The following is a 25,839-nucleotide window of genomic DNA, read 5'->3' as shown; positions in this document are numbered from 1 at the left end:
TTCCCTGACAGTAATCAGATCAGCTTCCAAAACGTCTTTTCTTCAATTCACTGACAATTTATGTTAGAAGATAATGCAACTCTCTCACAGTTAACACAGTTGGCAGCAATTTGCATTTTTTTCGTATAATTAAATTTTTCATTTCACTCAAGAAGAAATACATGCAAGCTGCCTATAACTGATACAGATATCCCAAGACACTTCCAAAGTATCTCCACCAGAATAAGAGGCCATCTAGATAGACCAAAAATGGCAAAACTCTTCACAATACAGGTAGCACTAGTTTAATTAGTTATAAAGGCACATTTGCTATGAAAAAATTGGCAATCTTGCTATCAATTCTCATTAGGTAAGCTCTCCCAAAAAACCAGTTACTGAAATCACATTTAACATATGACCATTGCCATGTTTAGGGTAGGTCAGCAAACACAATTATCTGATTTAAAAATTCCCAGTGTCTGTGAGTATTGACACAGTGTAAAATAATAACAGAAAAGAACCCCAAAAGACTGATATTATGATATCAAGGGGCTGATATGAGCTCATGCATTGACATCACATGACTCATGTGAATGTGAAAGAGGTCTTCATGTAGTCGTAATCATTGAATTGTACAGAAATTTAGGCTGGAAGGAAGCTCTGGAGATCATCCAGTCCAGCCAGAGAATTATCCTGTTACTTGCTGAGACACATTTGGTTGAGTTCTAAGTGTCTCCATGGATGGTGATTCCACTTCTTCTCAGTGGAACTTGGTCCATTATTTGACCACCCATACCGTGATATTTTTTTCCCCTGTGTATCTAGTCAGAATTCTGCAAATTATGTCTGTCGTTGTCCTTTATCTATGCACCTCCAAGGAGATGCTTCACCTTCTTCACATCCCTCATTATTAAAACCCTACCATTAGGCTATAAGTAGCTAAAAAGGTGTTGCTAACTTACAAAATCAGAGGATTGTAGGAACACTTCTCTGATATCCAAGGAATTTTACCTTCTAACTTTATTTAGGTATGTGTCTAGTCAATCTCTAATTGTATAACCAATCACTTTTGCTCAGAAAGAAATACTAATGCTTCTCAAGAACTTCTAGAGCTCTTTTTAGAATACATATTAATAATTGCATTATTGCTAATTATTAATTGCCTTTCAAATTAATAATTGCCTTTCAAAGGCAGAGATGAGTACTCATGAGTGTGTAACTTAGGGAGGAATCACTTCCTTTAACTTATCAGTCTTCTACTAGCAAAATTTACTATAGCCAGGAAAAGACTGGGAAGTGATTGACCCAGAAGTTTTATAGCCCACGTCAAAAAGAAGTTTACAGATAAATTATATAATATTTTATATGTAATCTTTTTTAAGGATTAGGTTCTATGTGTCTCATTTGGATTTTATTATTTTCATCTGCAAAGAGCAAGATACCATCCCTGCATTACAGATGAAACAAATCATAAAGTTGTACTGGTGGCTTTCTTTTTGGGGGCAGAAAATTATAGTCTTGGAAGTTTTAATTTTGTGTGCTATGAAAAAGACAACACATTTAACATCTGTATGCACTGCATACTCATATCAGCTAAAATTCTACAGAACTTCCAGCTGGAAATCCAGAAAAAAGCCTTTGAATGAGTAGCCTAGGAAGAGTAAGTTTGGGCCTTAAATGGAGTTAGGTGGCAAAAATCTTATTAATGTCCATTTTGCACATCCAAATTCCAGCCTGCGCTCCTCAGAGCTCCCTTTGACTGGATCATACCCCACAGTGGCACCTCTGCTTTTGACCTTAATATTATGTTGGAGAGCACAGTTGCTCTTGACATTGTAGTTTATCCAGGACTCTACTCCATAGTCCAAACATATATAAAATGAGACCCTGCTCAAAGCAGACTCTGCAAAAGAGGGACTAGTCCTGCCTTGAATGCTCAAGCTGAGAGCCTTCACCCAGATCAGGACTCAGCCCATCAAGAGCAGCACCATAGGAACCAGGAGCAGAAGCACCACTCAGACATTGAGTCATGTTCCATTTGTTCTCTGCCTTCAAGGAAGTCCTCATTATTACACTGGGCTTCCCACTGATTCTTTTATTTCCTATCCTGACCTGCCACATGCTTTTGACAGACTGAAATGGATGCTTAAGCATAATTCTCAAGGCTCTAAGGACAGTGGTACATGAAAGATGTCCTGGAATAGCCAGTGCTAATGTTCTGAGTGAAATAATAATTTTATTCCAAAAACATTTCATATAATGTTATATTTCATATAAGCCATTATTCCTGCACTGCAGATGCTTTCCTTATGTTTAAATGTCTTTACAAAACATGGAAAGTTACTTCAGCTAACAAATAAATGTCAGCAGCAGGCTCCTTGATTTTTTGAGCCTGAAAATGGACGTAAAGATGAATTGCTCCTTTATATATTATTCTGCAAAACAAAATGCATACATAAGTGACAAAACTATGTTATCTGCCAAGTTAGAGTTCCATTTGACCTTGAGGTTGCAGTCTTCCAATGCACAGCTACAACAACAAAACCTCAGAATACAGGAGTTCAGACTACTAGCCTCTGGGAAGGAAAAGAGTCTCAATCAGTTCATACAATCTTCAAGATATATAGATTTGAGGGAAAAATTTTAAGTCTTCTAGGAAGACTTAGAATCTAGGAAGCAGGTTCATGAAGATAATAGATCAAGTATAAGCTTGTATAAGCTACGAATAAGTTATACCCCTCTCTTTAAGGAATATAAGATGATACGTTTTTCTGGAAGAAATTTGTTGAAAACAAAAATAAAATGTGAAACAACAGAATTAATGGTCAAAGTCTTATTATCCACAACACTGAGTTCTCACTGCTATTCATATATAATAACAATTAATGCCTTAATAAAGCCATTTCAAACCACACAATCTGCAAACATGAAGTAAGTCTATGTAAGTATGGTCACCTCTTCTAGTTCACAAATCCCACAAAGATAAGGTCAGTATGTGCTCCAGGGAAAGTGCTGAGCAGAACGGCTCAGGTTCCTTGGGCCAGCTGCTTCCTCAGCCGGAGAACCTGATCCAGCAGATCCTAGGGCAGGCCTGGTGGGTCCAGTCCACATAGAAGATGCTGGCAGAGGAAGGAGGAGGAAGAAGAGTCTGTGGTGCCTACCATCTCAAGTCCAAGCCAGAGACATTAATTCTGTGATGGTATCAGCTTATGTGACTTGCCAGATCTCTTCCTGATGTCCCAGACTTCTGCTTCCAAGGAGCACACTCCAACAATGTGCGTCTGTGGTCAGCATTGCAGGGTCCAAGGAACAGAAACAAAGTACTGTTTTCAGAAATTAAAGGGCAAGTCTTGTCAGAAGACAGAGGTTAAGTGCAGAGAGCTTAAAATATATTGACTTCTCCTTGCCTGTAAGTTGAAGGGAATATTATTTTCCTTTTTCCAGGAGATTTTTAGGCCATATAAAGTACGCTACTGGGGCATTATGTTAATAAGTATAGTATAGGCATTTAATACAGACAAAGAGGTTTCAAACACTAATACAAGCAAGTACATAAGTGTTGTAAATGCTTTTATGGTGCTTTGAAAAAGCAATTAATGACAAAGTTTTCAATCTATTACATAGGTGAGAGCTCTGAAGACCAGATGGTCTGATTTACTTCTCAGTTCCAGCTGCAAGATGCATGGACAGGTTTCAGACCATGCTTAAAAGGACTGAGAGGCTTCCTTGGAAGAGCAATGGTGGCTGCTTCTTTTAGATTCCTCTAGGCCTTAACAGCCTGTTTAAATTAAGAGAAACCTCTTACTTTTCTGTTTATTGGAAAGTTTTTGCATCTGAAGGGTGTTTGGATTTGGCATTAATCTTCTGGTTTGAGAATGGAAGCTACAAATAAATGTAATACAGCATCTCAGATATTGTAAAGGGTAAAGCAGCATGAGTAAGGATGAAGTTCAGTAGGAAAAGCACACAGTTAAAATCCTCTCTGGGAAGATCACAGAGTGCATCCTCTTGGCAGGACACCTAAGTATGTGAAGTGGAAGAAAGCAATCAGCACCACTCAACTTGGATTTGCCAAAGGCATGTTGTCTGTGGGCAGCCTGACTGCTCCCTGTGTCAAAATGCCTGGTATCCCAAGTGCCATGGAAGCTTTTGGAACAGAAAGAAAATAAAATCTGTCAAAAACCACCCAGCTGTTTGTAAAGAAGCTTGCAACTGCAAACAAAAGAAAAAACTTCCTAATCTCTACAGTATTTAGGGAAACATGCCTGTCCATGGATAAATGCCTTGAAGCAATAGTGCCTTCAGCAATTAGGTAACTTTCCTCATAACAGAGAAGCCTGAAATTTTCTGAGCATCACCCATTTATGACAACATGATGCAAGCCTTATAGAAAGGTTCATCAAATAGATCTAAATCTAAAATCCTTGTGGCTAGTTCTTAAATGGGAAAGAAAGTGCTTCCCTATTTATAATGCTAAAGCTTCTGGGCAAGACACAGTGAAAGACTTAAATTAAATGTCAAATCATGAGCTACTAACAATAAATAATGAAGAGATTTCTGTTGCTTGTGGTGGCTGCAGATAAGACACCGGATAAACTATTTACTGCTGGTACGTTGAACAGTCCTAGATGGATCATTCTGTCCTAGATGGATTGTGTATATTTTTGTTACTTGGATGAGTGAGCAGACTGGTGTGAGCCTGTGCTGCCCACATCTCAGGGCTTTTAGGGTCCCAGGCCTTGTCTGTACTGTAAAGTAGCTGAAAGTGTGCCAGAATTTCAAGGGCAATTTTCTCTCATTTTTTCTCCTTATGCAATAGGGACCCCCCTGGTGCACTCACTGCCCCTCCTTGTCTTCACTGTGTGTGATGATGAGAGGGACTGCAAGGATGACACCCTGTACTGTGGTTCATCTCTATCATTCAGGTGGACATTATTCTGGAAAAAAACAGGCCACAGGACTGGATTTGTTGAAAGAGGTCACAGTATCCTCCAGTGTAGTACGTGACTGTGAGGGGGAAAAAGCTGGAAATTTCCCTGTTTGCACTTTGACATCCTGATCTGGTTATACCTACATCTGTCTCTTTCTTACTGTTATTTTTCCTTTGTACCAAAGTCTACGCTTGTTGGTTTTTTGTGTTAAGACACTGGTGTGCCAGTAGAACATTGAGGTTGCTTCTTGGGCTCCAGAATCTGCACAGAACCCCCAGTGCTGATGACAGAGCATAGAGTAACTCTTCATTCCCCACAGCAGTGTGATATTTAGGAAGGTATCTCTATGGAAAAGCCAGGAAAGTTCAGGTTAAATATCAGCAGCTATTCTAAGTAAATGGGAGAATTGGATGTGCTTTCAGAGTGCCAACGAAGCTGCTGAGAGGAGTTACTGCCATTGGAAAAAGCAGAATAAATGTATAGCATTTGCTGGCTCTTCTTTGGTACAGAGGAATAGGACTTGAAATCTTATTTGTTCCGTAAGATTTTGACACTTGTCAGTTCCTGCCATGGTTATGTCACAACTCATATGAAAGTGAGTTTCATCAGCTTAAATGAGATGTCGTCTGAAAGTCTATGGATAACTTTCTGGCTGTAGGCCCACCCCCATCCATTTCTCCTGCTCTTTTCCTCTGTAGGGGTTGAAATATTCTTTGCAATTAGCAAAGGGAGTCTATTAAGGAAGGAATACAAACAACATTTCAAACTAGAAAAATCAGTTTTATTCTTGTCCCTGTCCACAGTAAAATGGCCAATTTGAGTATTTTGGGGAGGTGAGAGTTTCAAATGTGAGCTTGGTTACTTTGCTCACCTTGTAAAGGCCTGGAGTAAGCTTGGTGTATCCTGTCATTTTACGTGAACATTGGGAATCAATTGCTTGGACCTTTTATGCATCAATGTTTAACAGCACGGTTCTAAGATGAATTTTGAGCCCAGAATCAATGTGGTGGAGCAAAGATGACAGAGCATGGAGTAACTCTTTATTCCCCACAGCAGTTCTATGGAAAGGAAAATCATGAAACCTACTGTTGAAATTGATCAGACTTAAATCCCGCCTTAGCTTTGTCCATTTAATGCTCTTAAGGGTTTTCTTTTAAATTCACTGAAACTACAACCTTTGTTATTTGTTTTAATCAACTTTCTATTGCCATTGTAAATGGCCTTGATCTTTGCCTGAGTGAGAGAATCTGATATAAAAGGATTCTTAAAGGAGAAAGGCGAAAACTAGATGAATCCTGCAGGCAAGAGAGAGGAGACTTGAATTAAGCTGTAAAAGGAGTTGATCTTTCTGCCTGTTTATCATCTGCTTATTATCCAGAGGAGTTTCCATCCAAGCAGCTGTAATATTGCAGTGACTGAATACTGGCATGTGAACACCAGGGATCTTTTTTTCCAAATTCATATCATGGTCATTGGAAGAGGTCTCACAGAACACAGTGTATTGCAGATTTAATCCTTCTTTCACTCTTCTGTAGGGCTTTCACACCCTCATAAGAGAACAGCATCTCAATGCCACGTACAATTACACAAAGCATTAATCACAACAGGCAACAACTTCTGCTCCTTTCTTCTTGCACATGCTCACCACAAAGGCCATTCTAGGAAGAAACAGAGATGAGAGCAGATTCCTGAGTATTTCATAATAGGAAGGGGTCTCTTGTATCACAATTAACAATCCAGAGGCAAAGGGATTGAGGAAACGAAACCGAGTAAAAGCAAACTTGCACTCCCTGTCCCCTTGTCCAAAGTACTGCACAAGGGGACAGGGAGTGGAAGAGACAGCAAACACAAGATATCAATGCCAATATAGCCTTTCTGGACTTGAGGTGGGGCTGCACAGTAACAGCTTGGGTTTAGAGTAGTTTTCCTCTCTTCTGAACAACTTTTCTGCAAACCCAAAGCAATTGCAAAATTTTAAGTGCCCCTACTCACTGCAGAGAATATTTCAAATTTAATTCTGATATCTACTTCAGCCTCTAGAAATGTCTCACTAACAACCCCATAACCTCCACGTTCCAGGAACTGACTTCCCTTTAAGAATACATAGGCAGAACGCAGCCTTACTGTGAACATTTTTATCCCCATGGAGGACAGCCTGGACTGGACCTCTCACATTCAAAAGGTCAGCTCTCCACAGTGGGTTCATGTATACACAAAGTACTTTGAGATTTGAGCATCCCAGATTACTTATGAAATGTAGCAGGAATGCAATATGGAGAATTTTACCCTCTCACCTGTCATGAACTTACATATAGCTTTAGTGATTAAAAATTCATAGATGAAGATTTTATTCACAGTAAATCACAAATTGGTATCTTAAGTTAAAAGTGCCAACTTCTTGTCTTGAATTCCCACTAATGTGTTAGAAGAATAATTCTATGCAGAAAACTAGATACTGCTGGAATAGGTGAAAAAGCATCCTCTCCATTAAGTATTGTTAAATCAGACACTGGTACTGGATGAATGGAATATCCCTTCTTGGCAGAATTCTTTTTGTATATTGCTTTTTCTGTCAGTGCATACATTTTTCCTCAGACAGGAACTGTTTCAGGAAGAGAGTTGTGTATTTTAATGTCCTTTAAGCACTCTATGTGGTCTAAGGGTGGTTTCTTGATTAATTTTTCCATGGTTTGGGATTTTGCCAAAAAACAGAAGAGGTCCAAATATGAATCAAGAATCAGATTAGATTTATGTTCTGTTTTCAGCAGGATCTGTCTGAAAGCAAATGCTTACGTCTAGTATTATTTGTGTGCTAATACAGTTTCCAGCTCCTAATCACAAGTATTGATTGACTTTCTAAGCAGTTACTGTATTTGGACCATCACTTTTGTTATTTGCATGTTACAATCCACACTGAGTTGTGCTGTTGTATATGCATTTTTTTTTTTACTCAGCCAACAACACTAACAGCTCCACAGCCAGTGCATTCACCCAGCTGATAGTCATTTTCTCAGATCAAAGGCTACTTTCTGGTTTCGTTTCTGCTAAGTTCACAGCTGGGCAACTGCTATGACCTGTAACTCACACATCTCCAGGTCTGCCCTGCTCACCTTCCTGGACACTGTGGCATGCCCACTTCATGGCACACAGCTCCTGGTTCCCTGTTCCTTAGTGACCAAATGGTCCTTCCTGCTCCCTGGGTGCTCTATGCTGACTGAATCCAGACATGGGAGAGGTAAGAGAAAGGTTTGATGGGAGAGAAACTGAGACACCTGGGAATGGAGGTTGCCCTGGATTTCTCCCTGACCTATTTGAATGATGTTTCCTTTATCAGCACCAACATGGTTTCATTCTCCCTGACCACTGCTGAGCCACCCCCTCATTCAGTAGGGGCACTTCATGTTTTGCACTGCTTGTTTAGGAACTCTGCTTGGACCTCTCTCACCTTGGTGGGGCATCAAGTGCCCTGCCAGACTCATCACTAGGTCCCACTGAGATGTCCTTTGTCATGTTAGGCTTCTTGACTTTCAGTTTGTTAAGAAAACAGGGGTTAAAAGGGGGTGAAGGAGGTAAATTCTCTGTCTCCTGCCAGATGCTAAAAGAGGGGTGCCAATGGGAGACAGGTTGCAGCTAGGTTTCATGCCTCCACTGTTCTCCATCCTCTTGTCCTGTGTTCCTACAGGAGGTGGTGGTCAGGATGTCTTCCTGCAGTCAATCCTTATGAGGTTTGTACTACACACAGCACCTTGTTCAGCTGTAGGTTTGTTTTCAGGGCTGATCCTAGGCCAGGTTTTAAAAGAGTGAATCAGACAAGATTTTTGTTTTTCACAAAGCTGGCTATACAGCGCAGGAGTTCTGTGCATAATTGTGAGAGGAAAAGTTCATTAAGTCAAGATATGTGTGTGTGCCTGTAAAGCAGGTTGTTTGAAGACCAATTTCCCCAAGACTGATTATCTTACATATGGGGTTTTAGACTTAGCAACTTTTGCTCTCCTTCTCCATGTAAAACCACTCCAAATGATTTCTATTTTCATTTTGTCAGTCATTACACTTTTTCTCTCTTTCAGTGCACAGAAATTGGAGTCATAAAGATACTATAGTGTTAATAGATCTGTCTCAGAGTTCATGAGGTAAAACTTGTTGGTCTTCTCCTATGACTAACAGTGCAAAAATCTGGAACCACCCCAGTTAATCTTGGGCATAGAATAATGGGCACTAAAGAACTGCACACCCATAAATCAATAGACCAACCCCTAATTTATTTCTTTTTGGGACACACATTCTACTTCCACCATAAAAGCAGATAAGGATAACTATAATTAAAATGCCTTTCCTTCTCTACTGTTTGTGTTAACATTCATGTTATTGAATATACCCCTTCCTTAATACTATATTTTTTCAGTATTCTGCAGTTATTGTTTCATTAAAAATACCCCTGTGATACTAACTGCATAATAAATTACAATTCAAAATAAAATATCAGCCATTTCATCCATGAGAGAGAATAAAGCCATAATAAAAAATAATAAAGTTTACCAATATGATAATGTAGCATGAGGTTTTATAGACTCCATGCAAATGTTAAAATCTATAAATTTTTTATATTGTGTAAAATTGTAAAGAAATAGCAATGAAGGGGGAGGGGAAAGTAAAAAAAGCAGCAGTTTCAGGTTGGCTTAATCACAACATTTTCAGATTTTTTCTTAGAACCTGAAAAAGAGTGCATAAAAATATGCATATTAAATTATTTTTGTGGCCTATCTGTTTGACTAGATTAAAGGTAATTGAAGAAGGACAACTCTGTCTTTGCACATTCCAACCCACAGTATTGTTAAGTAAAAAAAACTAAAGCCTAATTGCCTCTCACCTTGCCTCTCTCTACTTACACCTAATACCCTGCACATACTCCACCCTTATTTTTCTAATTATGCTTTAAATGACTTCTTTATTTGGCTTCTTTTTATTCATTTGAGGTGTAAGACAAGGTAGAAGGATATGAAGAGAAGAGAAGAGAAGAGAAGAGAAGAGAAGAGAAGAGAAGAGAAGAGAAGAGAAGAGAAGAGAAGAGAAGAGAAGAGAAGAGAAGAGAAGAGAAGAGAAGAGATCCTCCTTGCTGCCAATTTCTTTTTGTTGCATCATCCTTCACACCACACTGGTGGGATATGAATTTAAAACTTTCATTTTCTTGTAGACTAATGATAACTTATTTAACAATACTAGTCCAATATTTAATATTTCTTCTGACAGCAGATTGCAAAAGGCATATGCAATTTGATTTAAAGAAAACTGTCATAAATTATTTATTTATTTAAATAAAGGAGAAGAGAGGGAAAAGTATGGATTTCTGAAACAGAAACAGTACCTGTTTTGTACCTTCAAAACAGATACAAAAATTACTGTTTAAAACCAGTTTCTTTTTGGAAACTGGTCAGCCAGTTTTCTCATCAATGGTCAGCCTTGTTTTCTCATATTGTGTTGGTCTACAGACAGCACAACAAAATGTACTTGGTATATCCTAGAACATGCTGACTTGTAAAATATGGGGGTACTTACTGTCTCTCATGATGGAGCTGCTTCCATTTAATTGACAGGAAGCTTGTCACTGACAAAAAGCATCCTGGATTCTATGTCCCTAATCTAAATTCTTGTTGATTTCCAAAAAGGAGGAGAGGAAGTAGAGAGGAAACAAAGCTACGCTGTGATAAAATAAAGAACTGAGAGCCTGCACTTCAGAAATTATGTCTCTTTCTTCTGTAAACCTAAAACTTTGTTTTCATGTGTGGGTCTTTTAAACAGCAGCAGGGAAAGACCAGGTTGGATGGAGCTTTGAGCAATCAGTTTTGGTTTGGTGGTGGGTGACTCTGCCCATGGCAGAGTGGTTGGAGCAAGATGGTCTTTAATATCTCTTCAAAACCTAACCACTCCATGATTCCATGACAGTATGAGACTAGATGAATAGATGCTCAAGAGAACAGAAAAATACCCTCACAGGATCACTGAATAGTCTGATTTGGAAGGGATCCACAAGGATCATTGAATCTGACTCCTAAGTGAATGGCCCGTGCAGGGATCAAACTCACCGCCTTAGCATTATTAATATCCTGCTTTAATCAACTGAGCCAACCTCAGGGCTCATGAGAACATAAAAACACATGTCACAGCATAATTTAAAAACATTTAAAAACAATCAGAGATTTAATTTATTGATCTGACACCCTACCTCTACTGCCAGTATTCCATATTTTTGTCAAAAAAAGGTATGGGGCTTCCTCATTTTTAAAAGGAGCCTGCCATTTTAAGGTGGCTTCAACCTATCTGGGATCAACATGCCAGTAGTCAGGGTCCACCAGGCATGCCAGGAACTCCACCCTGTGCTGTTGAAAAGAGCTGATTTCTGGGATTTGTCGTGGAGTCACCTCTGCTGGAAGTGACTTAGGACATCCCTGGGACAGTCTGTGTGCCTCTTGAGTGCTGGATAATGTGAGGATGCTGAGAATGCCACTACACAGTTATCAAGCAGACTATGCAGCACATGATGTGCGGATCCATGGAAGGTGGTCAGAGCCCAGGAGAGATCAAACAGTACCACAAGATCCTCATAATGTCTCTATCTGGTTCAGAAAGGACTTTTCCACTCATTCCCTTCTAGCATGCAGGAAGTGCAGTGCTTATAGAGTTTGCCAGCTTCTTTTGATGATTCAAAACAGGCTTTTCCAGTGTCATGGCTCTTCTAATGGAACCTACTTGGAAGGGCCCCCGCTTCCCATGGGCATGAGGAGCACACAAAGCTCCTTGGGGACAGAAAAAGTCAGTCACCACATCCTGCCTTACTGTCCTGCCAAAGTCTTAGCTGGCATTTGCTACGGAAGCAGATGTCTCTGGGGGATAGGGGCTATACTGTCCCACAATCAAGCCCAAAGCAGGAGCCATGCCCCCATGTCTTTTTATTTAGACAGATCACTCCCACAAATAGGAAATTTCCATCTGAGACAAACAGGACCTGCCAATCCAAGCTGCCTCTGAGGAGTGGTAGTGCACTCTTGAGGCAACAGAAGAACCAACAGTGGTGCTTCTATTCTAGCCTACCACCAGAATACAACTGATAGACTGGCCCAAGCTCTGGGGTAGGTCAGTCCTAACCACCTCATTTTGAGAGTCACAGACCCACAGACTCACAAGCCCCTTTAAAGGGGCTTGCTTTTTGCACCCAGTTTCCAGAGTCAAGTGATTTGTGTATTTATTGTGTATTATTACTTCCCCTGATGGAGCTCCAGCACTCCAGTGCTTGGCCACTGCAGTTATGGTCCCTCCAAAAACTGTTAAATTAAGTCATCTGGTTTTGGACCCCATAGCCACTGTCTTCCACACAGTCACAATCCACATTGCTCTGGATATTACTGATCACCTAATGTCCCTTGGGATATATGCTACCTGGATAAGCTGTAAAAGATTAGCCACATCTAACTAATAATTGTGCGGTCCCCACTGAATGGTTCTGGAAGACCATAAAACCATGGAAAGGTTTAGGTTGGAAGGGACTTTTAAAGACCACACCATCCAACCCTCCTTCAATGGGCAGGGATATCTCTTGCTAGATCAGGTTTCTCAAGATAGAAAGCAGGAGATCTTGAAGCAGCTTGCAGTGCTCTGTCACACTTCTACACATTGACTGCAGCCTCCTGCAGCAATCTGAGCCTAATCTGCAGCTGATGGGGAGCCTGAAGGCCAGGCTCCATGCAGGCAGCCTCAGGCTTGAGGTGGCCCAACCTACCTGCCATGAAGCAGCAGGACTGGGGCTGCTCTGCAAGAGATGACAGTGAAAAGTCAGGGGAGATCACATCATGGGGCAGTGACCTCACCAACCAGGACACAGTACCCAAGCAGGGCAGCCTGGTGACAGTAGCAGCTGTTGACAGTCACAGTGGTCACCAGGTAAATGCCAGATGGCAGGTCAGATCCAAGTGGAATCCATGAAATTCAGTGAACAGAAGCTGCAGGATACAGGACTAGGCACATGCCTGCCAGCAACATAGCTCAGGAAAGGGCTGGAGGCCAAGGCTGGAGCAGAAACAGAGCTACCCCTGCAGCTACGCTGGCAAGCCTGCACCAGTGTGTCTCTTAAGGCTCCAGGTTAACTTCAGCACAACTGAGAGAGGAGAATGTAACACAGACTAAGCAAGCACAGGAATTGGCCCCAACCACCTTGTACCTTCTAAATGGAACTCAAAACTGAGGCCAGACATGTCTCGAGGTTTATCTGACCACAGTTTTCACTCTCTTCTGGTCCTTCAGCCATCCATGGCCACACCCATGATGAAAAAGTTGCACAAAGATTTAGGAAAACTTTTAAGGGTGGGAATGGAATAGAAATGCAGCAACAGGCTAGAAAGAATATAGATTTAGGCCAGTTTTTCTGATTGAATAGCAATGTAGGAAACAGGGCCTGTGAGATCATGTGCTCTCACTCCATAACAAATAAAAATTAGAGTACTCCAACTTCTTGATTAAAGACAGTGACAGACTGTTTGATTTTTGTGTTTTACTTCAAATAAAAGCCTTATAATCATACTGAGATGTGGTTTTTGGTCCTAAGCAACAAAAAGAATGGTCTCTCTGTTGGGAAGAGACCACTAATGTGGAAATGTCTGAAACTACCTTACATAGAAATTGCAGAATTCAGACCACAAATTGTATTTCATACCACACTGCAAATTGTATTTAATAGGTAACACTGGATTTCACTGGATCTATTTTCACACTTAAAACTGAATTGTATGGATTATGTGCATTATAAGAAACAGAACCATCAACTAATAAGGATGCTCTAAAAGAGAGGTAGATGAACAAAAAATATTTTCCTTTCCCCATACCAGCTTGGGAACAAAATATCACAGTACTGTCATGTATGCACTCACTGCATCAGGAAAACATAAAGTTGCCACTAAAGGAGGCAAAACAAAATGTCTTTATTGCCTGGTCCAGATTAAGACCTTTTTTTAAAGTGTGCTGTCATTTAGAATGAAATTTTAAACACAGGGAAAATCATTTAAGTATCTACAAACCAGAAACTCCCAAAGTAAAATTACGTCTTCAAGCATTGCAGGTAACAAACAAACATTCATTTTTCAGCACTAACCTTTTTGCCTGAGGCAGTCTGATATCCTTGTTGTTATTCTAGTGTCACTTCCTCCTGCTCACACACATGTGCTCTTCTGACACCCAGTGTGACTACATAATGCAACTGGACAAGCACAGTAATGCTCTATCATTTAAAAGCCATACCATTCATATTCCTAACACTGCTGGGTTTTTGAAACATGCAGTTGGTTGGATTGTGCAATTCTTTCTGTACTTCAGCTGAGACAGCCCATTAACTTACAAATTACTGATGACCATTTTAAATACATAAAAATAAGTGTGTGTGTGTCTTACCTGGACAAATCCAATTTTTGTAAATTGAACCAGCCATTCCATACAGTATTAAATAAAACATGCAGTAATTTTCCTGCAGTAAGTTACTGCCATTAAACTTTGCATTTTTCCAAGGCACAGTATACAAAAGAACTCCTGCAATGGCAGAGCAGTGTACCACATGAAAATTTTAACCTTCTAATGACACAGTGGGACGTGTTTTGCTCCTTCTATGTGTCAAGTGACATAAGGCAGCACAAGAAGCAAAAGAAGGACATTCAGATATCCCTAGTTCTTCATTAGTCACAATGAATACTAGTCCCCTACACAAATGAGAGACACAATATTGTAAAATATAACATAGGAATATAATTTTATTCTGTTAATCTGCGTATGTATTGGTACAGTTGTTCTGAGAAAGCTTCTGAAGAAAATTTTTCCATAACTCTCACTCTCCCAGCTGCTCCCATTGTGTCCTTTAAGAGAGGATCTCTCACAATTTTTTCCATGGCACCAGCGAATTGGGTTGGTAGAGGATCACACAAAAATCCTGTAACATTATGTGAGATTGATTCTAAAGGACCACCTGAATTAACTGCTATAACTGGACATCTCATATACATTGCCTCCAAAGGGACAATGCCAAAATGTTCATTGCTTGGCGTGTAAAGCACACATACAGAATTACTAAAAAGAGAGATTTTCTGTTCATCTGAGAATGATCTCAGGAAAGTTACATGGTCATTTACATCAAGTTTGGCTGCGAGTCTCCTCAGCTCTTCATAGTGCTCCACGTTTTCCAGAACTCGCTTATCATAACCACCTGCCATAACCAGGTGAACTTCATCCCACTCGTGAGAATCAAGTCTCCCTCGAAGTTCGTGCAAAGCTTCAAGAGCCAATGCCAGATTCTTTTTCCTCTCATACCTATTAATGGAAAGAAACAAGAACTTTTTCTTTTTCGGTATCAGATCAGCTATGTCTGCAGGAACAATTTCTTCAAAGCTACTGATGTTGAGCGATGGGTACAGGACGTCTGGGTTTATGTGTGACAGGGACTTAAATGTGTCTTTGAACACGCTGGCAGTGAACTTGCTGTTCACAACGATGCAGTCTGCCATGCCAGTCGTGTACTCCTCCAGCCAGTCGAGCGGCAGTCTGTAGAGGCGCTTCAGGAAAGATTCTCTCTTGGTCAGGAGTTGATCAGGAAAGTGACAGTAAAACAAAACCTTCTTACGGGTTCTGGCCAGTCTGAGTATAGGAATGCAGGCAGACACCTAGTGCAACCAGAGAGACAAGAGGAGAGGTTAATTGTTAATTGTTTGTACAACACTGCCACCAGTGCGTACATGCGATCTCAAAGCCATGATCTGAGCGCCGCTGCTTTGCAAGCCAAGTGCCTTCTCCCTCTCCCCCACACAAGCACATCAAGTTGTACTCCTTCATCCAGGACCTCTTGTGGCCCTGTAATTTCTCCCTGCTCCCCACCAAGGTCCCATCCCAGGATGTCTCCAAGCACCTCTTCTACCACTACCAGGGGTGCTGGGAGCTGATTCCAAGCAGCAATGGCATCCTCTCCCTCCAGCTGCTCCAGGACATAAGAGGTAAATTGAAAAATGTGGAATATGTCAAGATTATATGAAGTCAGAATGTTCTTTGATGTAAGATCTTTGTACACTTTCAAGCCTAATCATCAAGAAAGAAGACCTCATCAGTGGAACTGTCAGCAGCTAGCATCCCTTAGTCAATGACTTCCTGGAACTAACAAGCTTTAAAGATGTAGTAAATCAAGACGTTGATTTATGGCTACGTATACATTGCTAACTTCGCAAAATGCTCAAGGTCCATGTATCCTATAGCTAAACTATGTTTAAAAAACACCGACAGGTCAGGAAGACCCCTGCTCAGGTGAAGACAATTTCCTCAAGCAAGTGTAGAAGTTAACTGGGGATATGTGACTTGCACAGAATCACAGAATCAATCAGGTTGGAAAAGAGATCACAGAGTCCCAACAATGACCCAACACAACACCACTTGTCAACTAGACCATGGCATAAAGGGCCACATCCAGCCTTTCCTTAAATATATTCAGGGCCGGTGACTCCATCACCTCCTTTGGCAATCCATTCCGATGTATAATCATCCTCTCAAAAAAATTCTTCCTGATGTCCAAGCTAAGTCTCCCCTGGTGCAGCTTAAGACTATGTTGTCTCATCCTGTTACTAGGTGTCAGGGAGACCAATCCCCACCTGCCAGAACATCCTTTCAGGCAGTTATAATGGCAATAAGGTTCCCGTGAGCCTCCTTTTCTCCCAGCTAAACATCCCAGCTCCCTCAGCCACTTGTCATAAGACCTGAGATCCAGATCATCCTCCAGCTTCACTTCCCTTCTCTGGAAATTATTAACCAATCATAACATTATGAGGTGCCACATTTGGGAAGTTACTGACTCTGAATTTCCATGTATAAAAGATGGTACAGAAAGCCTGATGGGGTGTCCTTAATTTATGGAACACCGTGGAGCAGCCAGGCTTGCACAGCTCTGAAATGAACAATCCATGTCTCTTGAGTGTGTCTTTATTGGCTTGTTGCACACCCGATAATGAATCCCATTTTGTGGGGATTTGATACTCCAGGGTTCTGGAGCATGTCTCTTATGAGAGATTGAGGGAACTGGGCTAGTTTAGCCTAGAGAAGACTAGGAGACGATTAATTAATATAAATATCTCAAAGATGGAGTTCATCTCAAGAAGATGCTGCCAGACTCTTTAGCGGTGCCCAGTGATAGGATGGTGACAGGATGAGGAGTGATAGGATGAGGAGCAGCGGCCATATACTAAAACACAAGACCTTCTACATTCACATGAAGAACTTTGTTAGACTGAGGGTGGCAGAGCACTGGAAAAGGCTGCCCAGGGAGGATCGCGGAGTCTCCCTCTCTGCAGACATTCCAAACCCATCTGGATGCGTTCCTGCAACACCTGCTGTAGGTGACCGTGCTTTGGCAGGGAGTTTGGAGTAATAATCACCAGATGCCCCTTCCAACCCTAACAATTCTGTCATTCTGTGAAGAGCAGCCCACCAGCATCCCGGCCTCAAGTGCGGCCAGCGGCAGCGGCGCTCCCATGCCCATGTCCATGTCGCCCCGCACCTGGTCGCACACGAAGGCGTCGAAGGTCTCTCCGCTGAGCAGCAGCACGTAGAGCGCCACGAAGGCCATGCGCAGGGCGGCGCACAGGGCGTGCCCGCGGCCGCACAGGCTGCGCGGCAGCCAGCCGCCCGCCCGCCGCACCGCCAGCCCGCGCGTCTCCGCGAAGCAGCGCCCGGGGTCGTAGTGCGCCGTCCAGATCTGCACCCGGCAGCCCCGCGCCCGCAGCGCCAGCGCCGCGTCCACCACCAGCCGCTCCGCGCCGCCCAGGCCCAGGTCCGGGTGCAGGAACAGCACGGACGGGCCCGCTCCTCCCGTCTCCTCCGCCTCCTCCATAGCCGCAGCCGCGCGGTGGCATGCGCAGCCCGGCAGCGCCGGTGCGACACGTCAGCCTTGCTTCCCTTCCTGCCGGGCCTTCCCGCCCGCCCCGCCCGCCGGGCGGCCCCGCCGCTGCCCGACGCGCCGCTCGCCGCGGTGCCGCGCCGGCCCGGCCGCCGCGCGAGGAGCGGGCGCGACCGAGGCGCCACGGGGGGCAGCGGTCTCGCAACGCGGCCGCCGAGCGAGGGGTGCGGGGATAAGCGGCTGCCGCTGCTCAGGCAGTATCCGGGGAAGCCGCGCGGCCCCGGGATGCGCGGCGCGGGGCGGAGCCTGATGCGGACGGGGACGTGGCCGGAGCGGCTGTAGCGGAGCGTGTGTGAGACCGCGCCGAGCCGAGCCGAGCCAAGCCAGCGCCGCCGCCATGGTGAGAGGGTGCCCCAGGCAGGGGCCGGCTGAGGCGCCCCTTCCCCGCCGGCAGTGCCCGCCGCCTCTCACCCCCTCCCGCTTCTCTCCTCTCTCCGCAGCCCGGACCCAACCCCAGCGCCACCAGCGTCGGCTCCTCCGGCCGCTCCCCCAGCAAGGCTGTGGCTCCCCGCGCCGCGGGATCCACCGTCCGGCAGAGGTGGGTGCCCGCCGCCGCTCCCCGGCGGGGACAGCTCCTGCCGGGCCGGTGCCCTCTGCTGACGTGGCAGCACGGGCTGGTGCCTGTCCAGAGAAGGGCAACGCTGCTGGGCAAGGGTCTGCGGCACCAGTGCTTTGAGGAGGGGCTGAGGGAGCTGGGGGTGTTTGGCCTGGAGAAAAGGAGGCTCAGGGGTGACCTTATGGTTCCCTGCAACCACCTGAAAGGAGGGTGTAGGCAGGTGAGGGTCTGTGTCTTCTCCCAGGCAACTAGTGACAGGGTAGGAGAGCACAAGTCTTAAGCTGTGCCAGGAGATGTTTAGCTTGGACATCAGTAGGAAGGGGCGATGGAACATTGGAAAGGGCTACCCAGAGAGGTGGTGGAGTCACTACCTGTAGATATTTAAGGAAAGATTGGATATGGTACTTAGTGCCATGGTCTAGTTGACATGTTGGTGCTGGGTCATAGGTTGGACTTGATGATCTTAGAGGTCGTTCCCAAACTACTTGATTCTGTGAAGTATATTGTTTCTGCAGAGTCTCATGGGCTGCTTGGTCCTGGAAGCTGGTGGACTACTAATGTGTTGTTCGGTCTTTGTTTTCTTCTGTTATCCCTTAAAGGAAAAATGCCAGCTGTGGGACAAGGAGTGCAGGCCGTGCCACGTCCACAGGGACTGGTGGGATGTGGCGGTTCTACACTGAGGACTCTCCAGGGCTCAAAGTGTAAGTTGGGTAAATGGGTGGTGGTGGCAGGCTTGAGGGCCGTAGAGTTCCCCTGCCTACATAGTCTTGCAGTCTTTGAATTAATAAAAATCTGACATCTGTCAGATTAATAAAACACTGACATCTGTCAGTATTCTGGTGTGCATGGGAAAACTTGCTGCGTTGGGATGACATATTTAATCTGTAACCCTGGAGAAGGTGTTTTTAAAGATACAGTGGTTTTAAAAAGGTGGGTACAAGTTGTAATTGCTAAAGCTTACCCTATGTGGTCTTTGAAGGCTGTAAGCAATCACTTTGAAGTTGAGAAAGATCACTTGTCTCAATGAATTAAAGCATCTGTGTGCATGTTTTTATTCTCTTTTAAGTAAAAATCTTGGGGTTTTTTCCTTATAATAGTTATGTTATGATCCCGTGCACACCTTGAAAATACAATATAACTGGTACACCATATGGTCACATCAGGTGTTTTTATTAAAAAGCTGCAGATAAATTACTTTAGCTGAACTTGCCTAGCAAATAGCCTTGTATATCTCCCTTTTCACAAGTTGAATGTTCCAAGATTATGGTCAAATACCAGTAGTGTCCCTTAAACTATAAAGAGAGCCTAAGTTTTTACTCTTTTGACCACTTCGAGTCATTCAGATGACTTTCCCAACAAACTTTTAAGCCTAATACTTGTGTAACAAAAGTGGAAGGTGTATTTGAGCTGATGAGTGTATGCCAAGTTACATCCTGAGTGGAAATTTGTGCTTATTGTAGAATTACAGTTCAGGAGCTCTTCTTCTTACTGGGTTGAAAAGTCTTGAGATGCTCAGGGCTGATCCTGTTGCTTGGTTTTTTTCCGCAAATCCATTAATATTTTCTTTAGGAGCTCTTCAAGAGGGCTGCTCCTAGCTGCACATTTGGGGTAGGGCATGGTGATAGGCTATTTAGTAATTGTTCCATGAGTAGTCCTTCCTTTCATGTTGTCTTATGTGTTTTCATTTTCATATGTACTTGAAACTTTAGAAAACAAACTGCATCCAGCAAACCATCAAAGTAGTGCTGTTCTGCCTTGCTTACTCCATTCTGAGTACAGAAGGGAGACAAAGCAAAGACAATGAGCAGCAATAGTGTTCTAGAGCAAATCTATGCAGATAGGCAGTGCAACTGTTTTCTCTGTTATTTGGTGTCCTAAAGTTCAATTAAAAAAAAAAATTACACTAAACAAGAAAAAAACCCAGAAGGGCATTATGATTTTTTAATAGACTTGTGATACAACCTTTAACAATTTTGCTGAGTTTCCTTGTGAATCCTTGACTTCACTTTTGGTGCTGAATGGCCACTCATTTGTTCATATCTTCAGTGCAAGCAGATCAGTAAACAGATTTTCCCATTTATGTTGTGTCACAGTGATTACCAATTTTAAGATTTTGGAGTGCTGGGAGTGGTTTATTTGGAAGCTACTTTGGGTAACTGTATGGTCGTGCTTTTAATGAAAGAATCAAATCTATAAAAGTGAGTTGGTTTTACAAAGCACCCCACACTAGATGTAACTTTTTCTGAGCCATGGCTGGGTAGCAACTTTCTTGCTTACAGCTTTCTAGATTTTTTTTTTTCCATAGCAACCAATTGTTATTATCTCTGCCTGTTTAGTAGGCTTTTAAATGAGAATGGGTTATGAAAGATTTGTGATTGCCTCAGTGAAGTGCTTCAGCTGAAGTTGTTTTTTAGAAACCATTTTTAGAAATGGTTATGATCACTACTGCATAAAGCAGTGGGAAAGCTTAGCCTGGTAGTGGTGGTAGGTGGGCTTTTTTGGTGTTTTTTTCATATTGTTTAAAATGCAAGCTCTTAACATTAGTATGAAAAAATGCGTAAAACCACCTGGTAACAGGTTAATTCATAGTAGCTACAAGAAGGGGAATTTTGCTTTAGATAAAAAAGTTTTATTTATCTTATATTGTGCAGAATTAGATTGATGCTTTGGGTGTTTTTGTATCTGTATTCAATATCCAATATAATTAATGTGTTGAATAGGCAAGTTGGTTCCCCTCAGGAAAGATCCTTTATTTGCATTACAAGATACTTCAAGATGTGTGTGCCTTTAAAAACAGCTGTTAGTGAAAGAGAGCTGTGGGGGATTTGGCTGAGAGGGGATATGATGTTTTATCTTTAAAGCTTGGATATTGCATGCTTTGAAAAGAAAACTAAACCCAAGCTTTTTTTGTCTTTTTTGGGTCACTTGGTACCTGTGGTTCCCGTATCTTGTCTTGGTCTTTCCTGCTTAAAGAGCTATAGGCAGCATTCCTGTGGATAAAAAGTCAAATTGAGCTTGTGGTACATAAAATATGCAGCCTTATGAAAGACATTCTGAGAATGCACAGTATCATATCTTTAGAGGTGTCTGAATCCATTTATTTGTTTGAGTTGGCCTGAGAAGATGCAGGTGTGTGGAGGAGAATTGCAGGGTTTTAACAGGTTTTCTTTGGGATGGGAGGAAATGAGATACATGTGTCAGTATTGGAGAGTTGATTTTTCTCCAGGAGTTCAAGGTCATCTTCATGTTAAAAAACACTGAACACACAGTGTTTCCCACTGCTTATTTCCATGTAGTTCTGTTCTGATTAGTGGTGCTGCTTTGTTCCTGTGTGCCTTTGGCAGAGCAGCTTACCTGTTCCTACTGCTGAAGGCTCAAATTAATTAAATAGTAATTCAGATACAGTGTAAGGACTATAAATTATAATTTATGTAGGCTATAAACTCACATGTATACGTATAAATAAAAAAAATATAAGTATACTTATTTATATGTGTAAAATGCTAAGGTTTGAGAATTACATTGTCTTGCTTAGTGAAAGATACCCCTTGAAGGAGTTGCGTACTCACCATGTGTGTGGACTTTGTTTATTTTGTTACTGGTTTATTTGCTAAATGTTTTATGTCTGTGTTCCAGATTCCCCATACCCAAATAAGTCTAAGTACAATAAATAATAATTGAGTTTTAAAACTCAATGTAAGATTACAGTTGTGATAATTTCAAGTATGTGGGTCATGGTCTCATAGAGAAAAACATGTCAGTAAACTCTTTGAATCCCTTTTCAGTTTCATTTTTGTTCCTATGTATTCAGGTAGCATTTACATGCTTATGAAGTGTACCCCGGAGGGTAACAGAGGCTGGATAAAGATTTCCCAATAGCATGTTGAAAATCAAAAATAAGATTGTGTGAAATGAGTGGTATGAAGGAGTGTTGAGTGTGTGTATTCATGTATCTGTTGCATCTCAGAACTGCATGAAACAGCTGATTGGAATTATCTATGTGGACCATAAGAGTAACCTGTTTTAAAAAACATTACTGTGAAATTTCTAAACAATATATGAAAGTAAGAATTAAAAAAATTAATTTATTTATTTTAGGTAAAAATTGAATGATGTAGCTTTGCCACTTTGTGTATGTTTTTCAAGAAAGCAGAAGTCCTGTCTCTCACCCACTGCTGCCATTGTTTTCAAATGAAACAAAACCTCCAAAATAAAACAGCTAATGAGAATTTTTTGCCAAAATTTTAGTAGCCGCTAGAGGACTCTGTTGTTTTTTTTTATATTGGACTGCCTTTTTGCTCAATTGGCTATCTGAGTTGTAAACACAGAGGATACTTTTCCAGAGACTGTGGAAACAGTGATGAATAATAATGAACCATTAATGGTTTTTTTAACAAGGGGGGGGTTGTTGTGCTTTTTTTATGTAACATTTAGGATGTATAGAACTGTCTTTTAAAACAGTGGCAGCAGCAGCAGTTTCTGATAGAGATGACTATCTCATTTCTGTGTGCCTTAAGGTGTTTCTTTGGGAAGGGAAGAAGAGTTTTCATGTACAATTTCATATGAACTGATGAGCTCACTTGGCTGATAATGGGCAAGACAGACTTCGTTTTTATGTTAATGCATTTTCTCTTTATTTTTAGTGGACCTGTTCCAGTTTTGGTCATGAGTCTTCTTTTTATTGCTTCTGTGTTTATGCTGCACATCTGGGGTAAATACACTCGTTCCTAGACTCAGCTGCCAACTTAAAGCATACATCTTGGACCAAAACTATGGTGGATCCTGGTTGTTCTTGGAGAGAGACTGGGGAAGCTTCCTATCACCTGTTGAAGTCCTGTCAACTTTGGCTATAATACTGAATTAATTTCTCAGTTCGCTACTTGGGCAGCTTTAAAGCCTGTCATGGGTCATTTTATATTTGTATCTGTACACTTAGAACACAGGTATTGCAATAAAAGTTGTATATGGAAATAGAAACAGTCTTAACTGTATTTTTTCCTCTTCCAGTATACCACCACTAACACATTTTACTAGTGGTTTTCATAAATAGCCATATTTCTGAGTAAATAATCTTTGATAGTTCAAATCAGATTCTTCCAAACTATACATTGGTATATAATTTTATGCTAGAAGATCTTCTTTGGTGACAAAATCAGGTTCACAAACATGAGAATGTAACCAACATCCTTCTTGAAATAAAACTGAGGTACCAGTGCTGTACCATGTTCTTTTAACTCCGAAAGAATAGCTGGATTTATTTAATTTATTTTCTAAATGCAAGTTAAACTTTACTCAGTGCTCATTATACATAAAAGTTATATGTTTGTTTTTTCAAGCTGCACTTGAGGAACAACATGAACTGGTACCTAACTGATTTTAAAAAGAATAATGCACGGCTATCAAAGACATTTTTCACCCTCAGTCGCATGGTGTGGTTCTTGGGGCTGTCCTGGGCAGGGCCAGGAGTTGGACTTCAGTGGTCCTTGTGGGTTCCTTCCAACTTAGGATATTCTGTGATTCAGTGACTACAGGTCCAGACTCTTTCAAGGAGAATTGAATGGAATGGGATAACTGGAAAAGCAGTGACTGCATTTCAAGTAACAGGACATGCAAATAGTCTGAGATACAGCTAAGTGTTGCTTCAGGTAATCACTCCAGTTTACTTCTGGATGTTCAGTATTTTCCTTTTGAACAGTCACACAGCTCTTCCTTCTCTTTTCAAAGATATCTACATATTTGTGCATTAGCATTTCTCACTGCTAATATGATCTTGAAGTTGGATAGAATCATTTTAGCATGCTGTTCATGTTGAGTCCTGGGTGAATATCAGCTTGTTATGGGAAAATAATATTCTTAGAATTCTTGCAATATTCTTGCAGTCTTGACAGAAGTTCTAATTGCATGTTGTAGAAGCTGCCTCTGTTATCACCTTCCTTAAAGCAGTTCTTAAATTAGCATTACTTCTGAAAAGACCAAACTGTTCAGAACTAAAACAAGAATGAGGAATGTGGTCTGAGGGCTACAGAGGTAAAATTGTTTTGGACTGTGCTAATGCCATAGTACCTAATGTAATTATGGAGAGAAAGATGGAAAACTTGGAGCAGAAAACTGAAAGTTATCTTAGAAAATGTAATAGTAGAATGGTGTTTTTAGAAGTTTGGAAGTTGAGGAGCAGGGAATTTTGGAGACTCAAAGGCAGTGGTGTAGCAGAAGACTAAATTGGTGGAAACTCATACAAATGAATTGTATATCAAAGGGAAAAGGATCCATAAATCATTTATCTCTATCCATATGGAAGGGAAGTTAAAACACAAGGGAAAATAAAGTAAATAGGAGGGGTAGTTCACCACTTCAGAAGGTGATGGCCCACTTAAATGCTTTGCTTAGCAAGAAAATAAATTCTGTAAAGACATCAATTTCATTTTAAGGCAAGAAAATGTGAAGAGAAGACCAAATGCAGGTCAGTTGTTCTGCTGACCATGTGAACAGACTGTACTGAGCTAATTTGTGGTGCTCAAAGGAAAAGGAATGGAATACTCTAGTGTAAGCATAAGGAATAACAGTAATATCAAAGTAAGTAACCTCTTTTTTACTATGTTTTCTAATATACTGTTTGAATGTTTTCTAATACAGTAGGAAACAATTTTCTTTTAAACACTTCCAGGCCCTAAAAGCTATTTTCTCACATCAAGTAATTCCATTTAAAGCCTTCCATATTTTTGCTCTTTTGGTGTCCTTCTGCTTCTAAAGACCGGAATTGATGATGATCTTGGAAAAGTGATGGGGGAAGACTTATTGCTGTACAGCCTTTTGATAATTTTTTAATACATTTTAATACATTTAGTTCAACTGAGTATAAAAATGCTGGCCATTTTGACAGTGATGTCCTTGCTTAAATATTTTAAATTTTTTTTTCCTGGAATGGCCTGTATAATGGATTTTTGCATGCAATGTCAGAAGAGTCTAATGTCTCTCATTTTGCACAAATTACTTTGCAACCTTGCTTGGCTATATATTTTGTGTCAGCTTACCTCAGGTGGTACTTAAGTTGGATGCAGCTAGCTGAAACATCTGTAGTTTTATTTTCCTTATACTTAGTTAAAACCCAGATTTCTCTATTGTATGCTTCCAAGTTGTGATTATTTAAATTATTAGCATGAATGTGTTGTATATTCATTCTCATATTCTTAGTGTTTCATGTACACAAGTTGTAGTGGAGTCTTGCAACTTATGTTTATCTAACTCTAGCTCCAGAGAGGTACAGATAAAGAAATGCAGGTTACAAAGACTTATCAGAATTTTGGCTAATGGTGAATGAAATTCTCTTTGGTCTGGGTGCATAAATTATAGCCATACTGATAAACAGTAGCTAATCTCTGATAGAGAAAACTAGTCTTTCAGTAGTAGATAGA

General features: G+C 41.4%; 2 protein-coding genes across 2 annotated transcripts; one reads left to right on the top strand and one right to left on the bottom strand.

The window, feature by feature from the left end:
• Positions 1-14,667: 14,667 nt before the first annotated feature.
• On the bottom strand, positions 14,668-17,925 carry ALG2 (ALG2 alpha-1,3/1,6-mannosyltransferase). Its single transcript, XM_064431646.1, has 2 exons — positions 17,473-17,925; positions 14,668-15,598 (listed from the first exon to the last, which is right to left on the bottom strand). The coding sequence occupies exons 1-2, from the start codon at positions 17,803-17,805 to the stop codon at positions 14,696-14,698; spliced, it is 1,236 nt and encodes a 411-aa protein (XP_064287716.1). The 5' UTR covers positions 17,806-17,925; the 3' UTR covers positions 14,668-14,695.
• A 143-nt stretch (positions 17,926-18,068) lies between these two features.
• On the top strand, positions 18,069-23,404 carry SEC61B (SEC61 translocon subunit beta). Its single transcript, XM_064431658.1, has 4 exons — positions 18,069-18,211; positions 18,312-18,409; positions 19,027-19,128; positions 23,071-23,404. Exons 1-4 carry the CDS (start codon positions 18,209-18,211, stop codon positions 23,156-23,158), a joined length of 291 nt encoding a protein of 96 aa, XP_064287728.1. The 5' UTR covers positions 18,069-18,208; the 3' UTR covers positions 23,159-23,404.
• The last annotated feature ends 2,435 nt before the right edge of the window (positions 23,405-25,839 follow it).

Source organism: Passer domesticus, chromosome 1 (assembly GCF_036417665.1).
Source record: "Passer domesticus isolate bPasDom1 chromosome 1, bPasDom1.hap1, whole genome shotgun sequence".
NCBI classification, from domain to species: domain Eukaryota; kingdom Metazoa; phylum Chordata; class Aves; order Passeriformes; family Passeridae; genus Passer; species Passer domesticus.
Note: the sequence above shows the minus strand (reverse complement) of the source record. Positions and strands in the feature narration are given on the sequence as shown.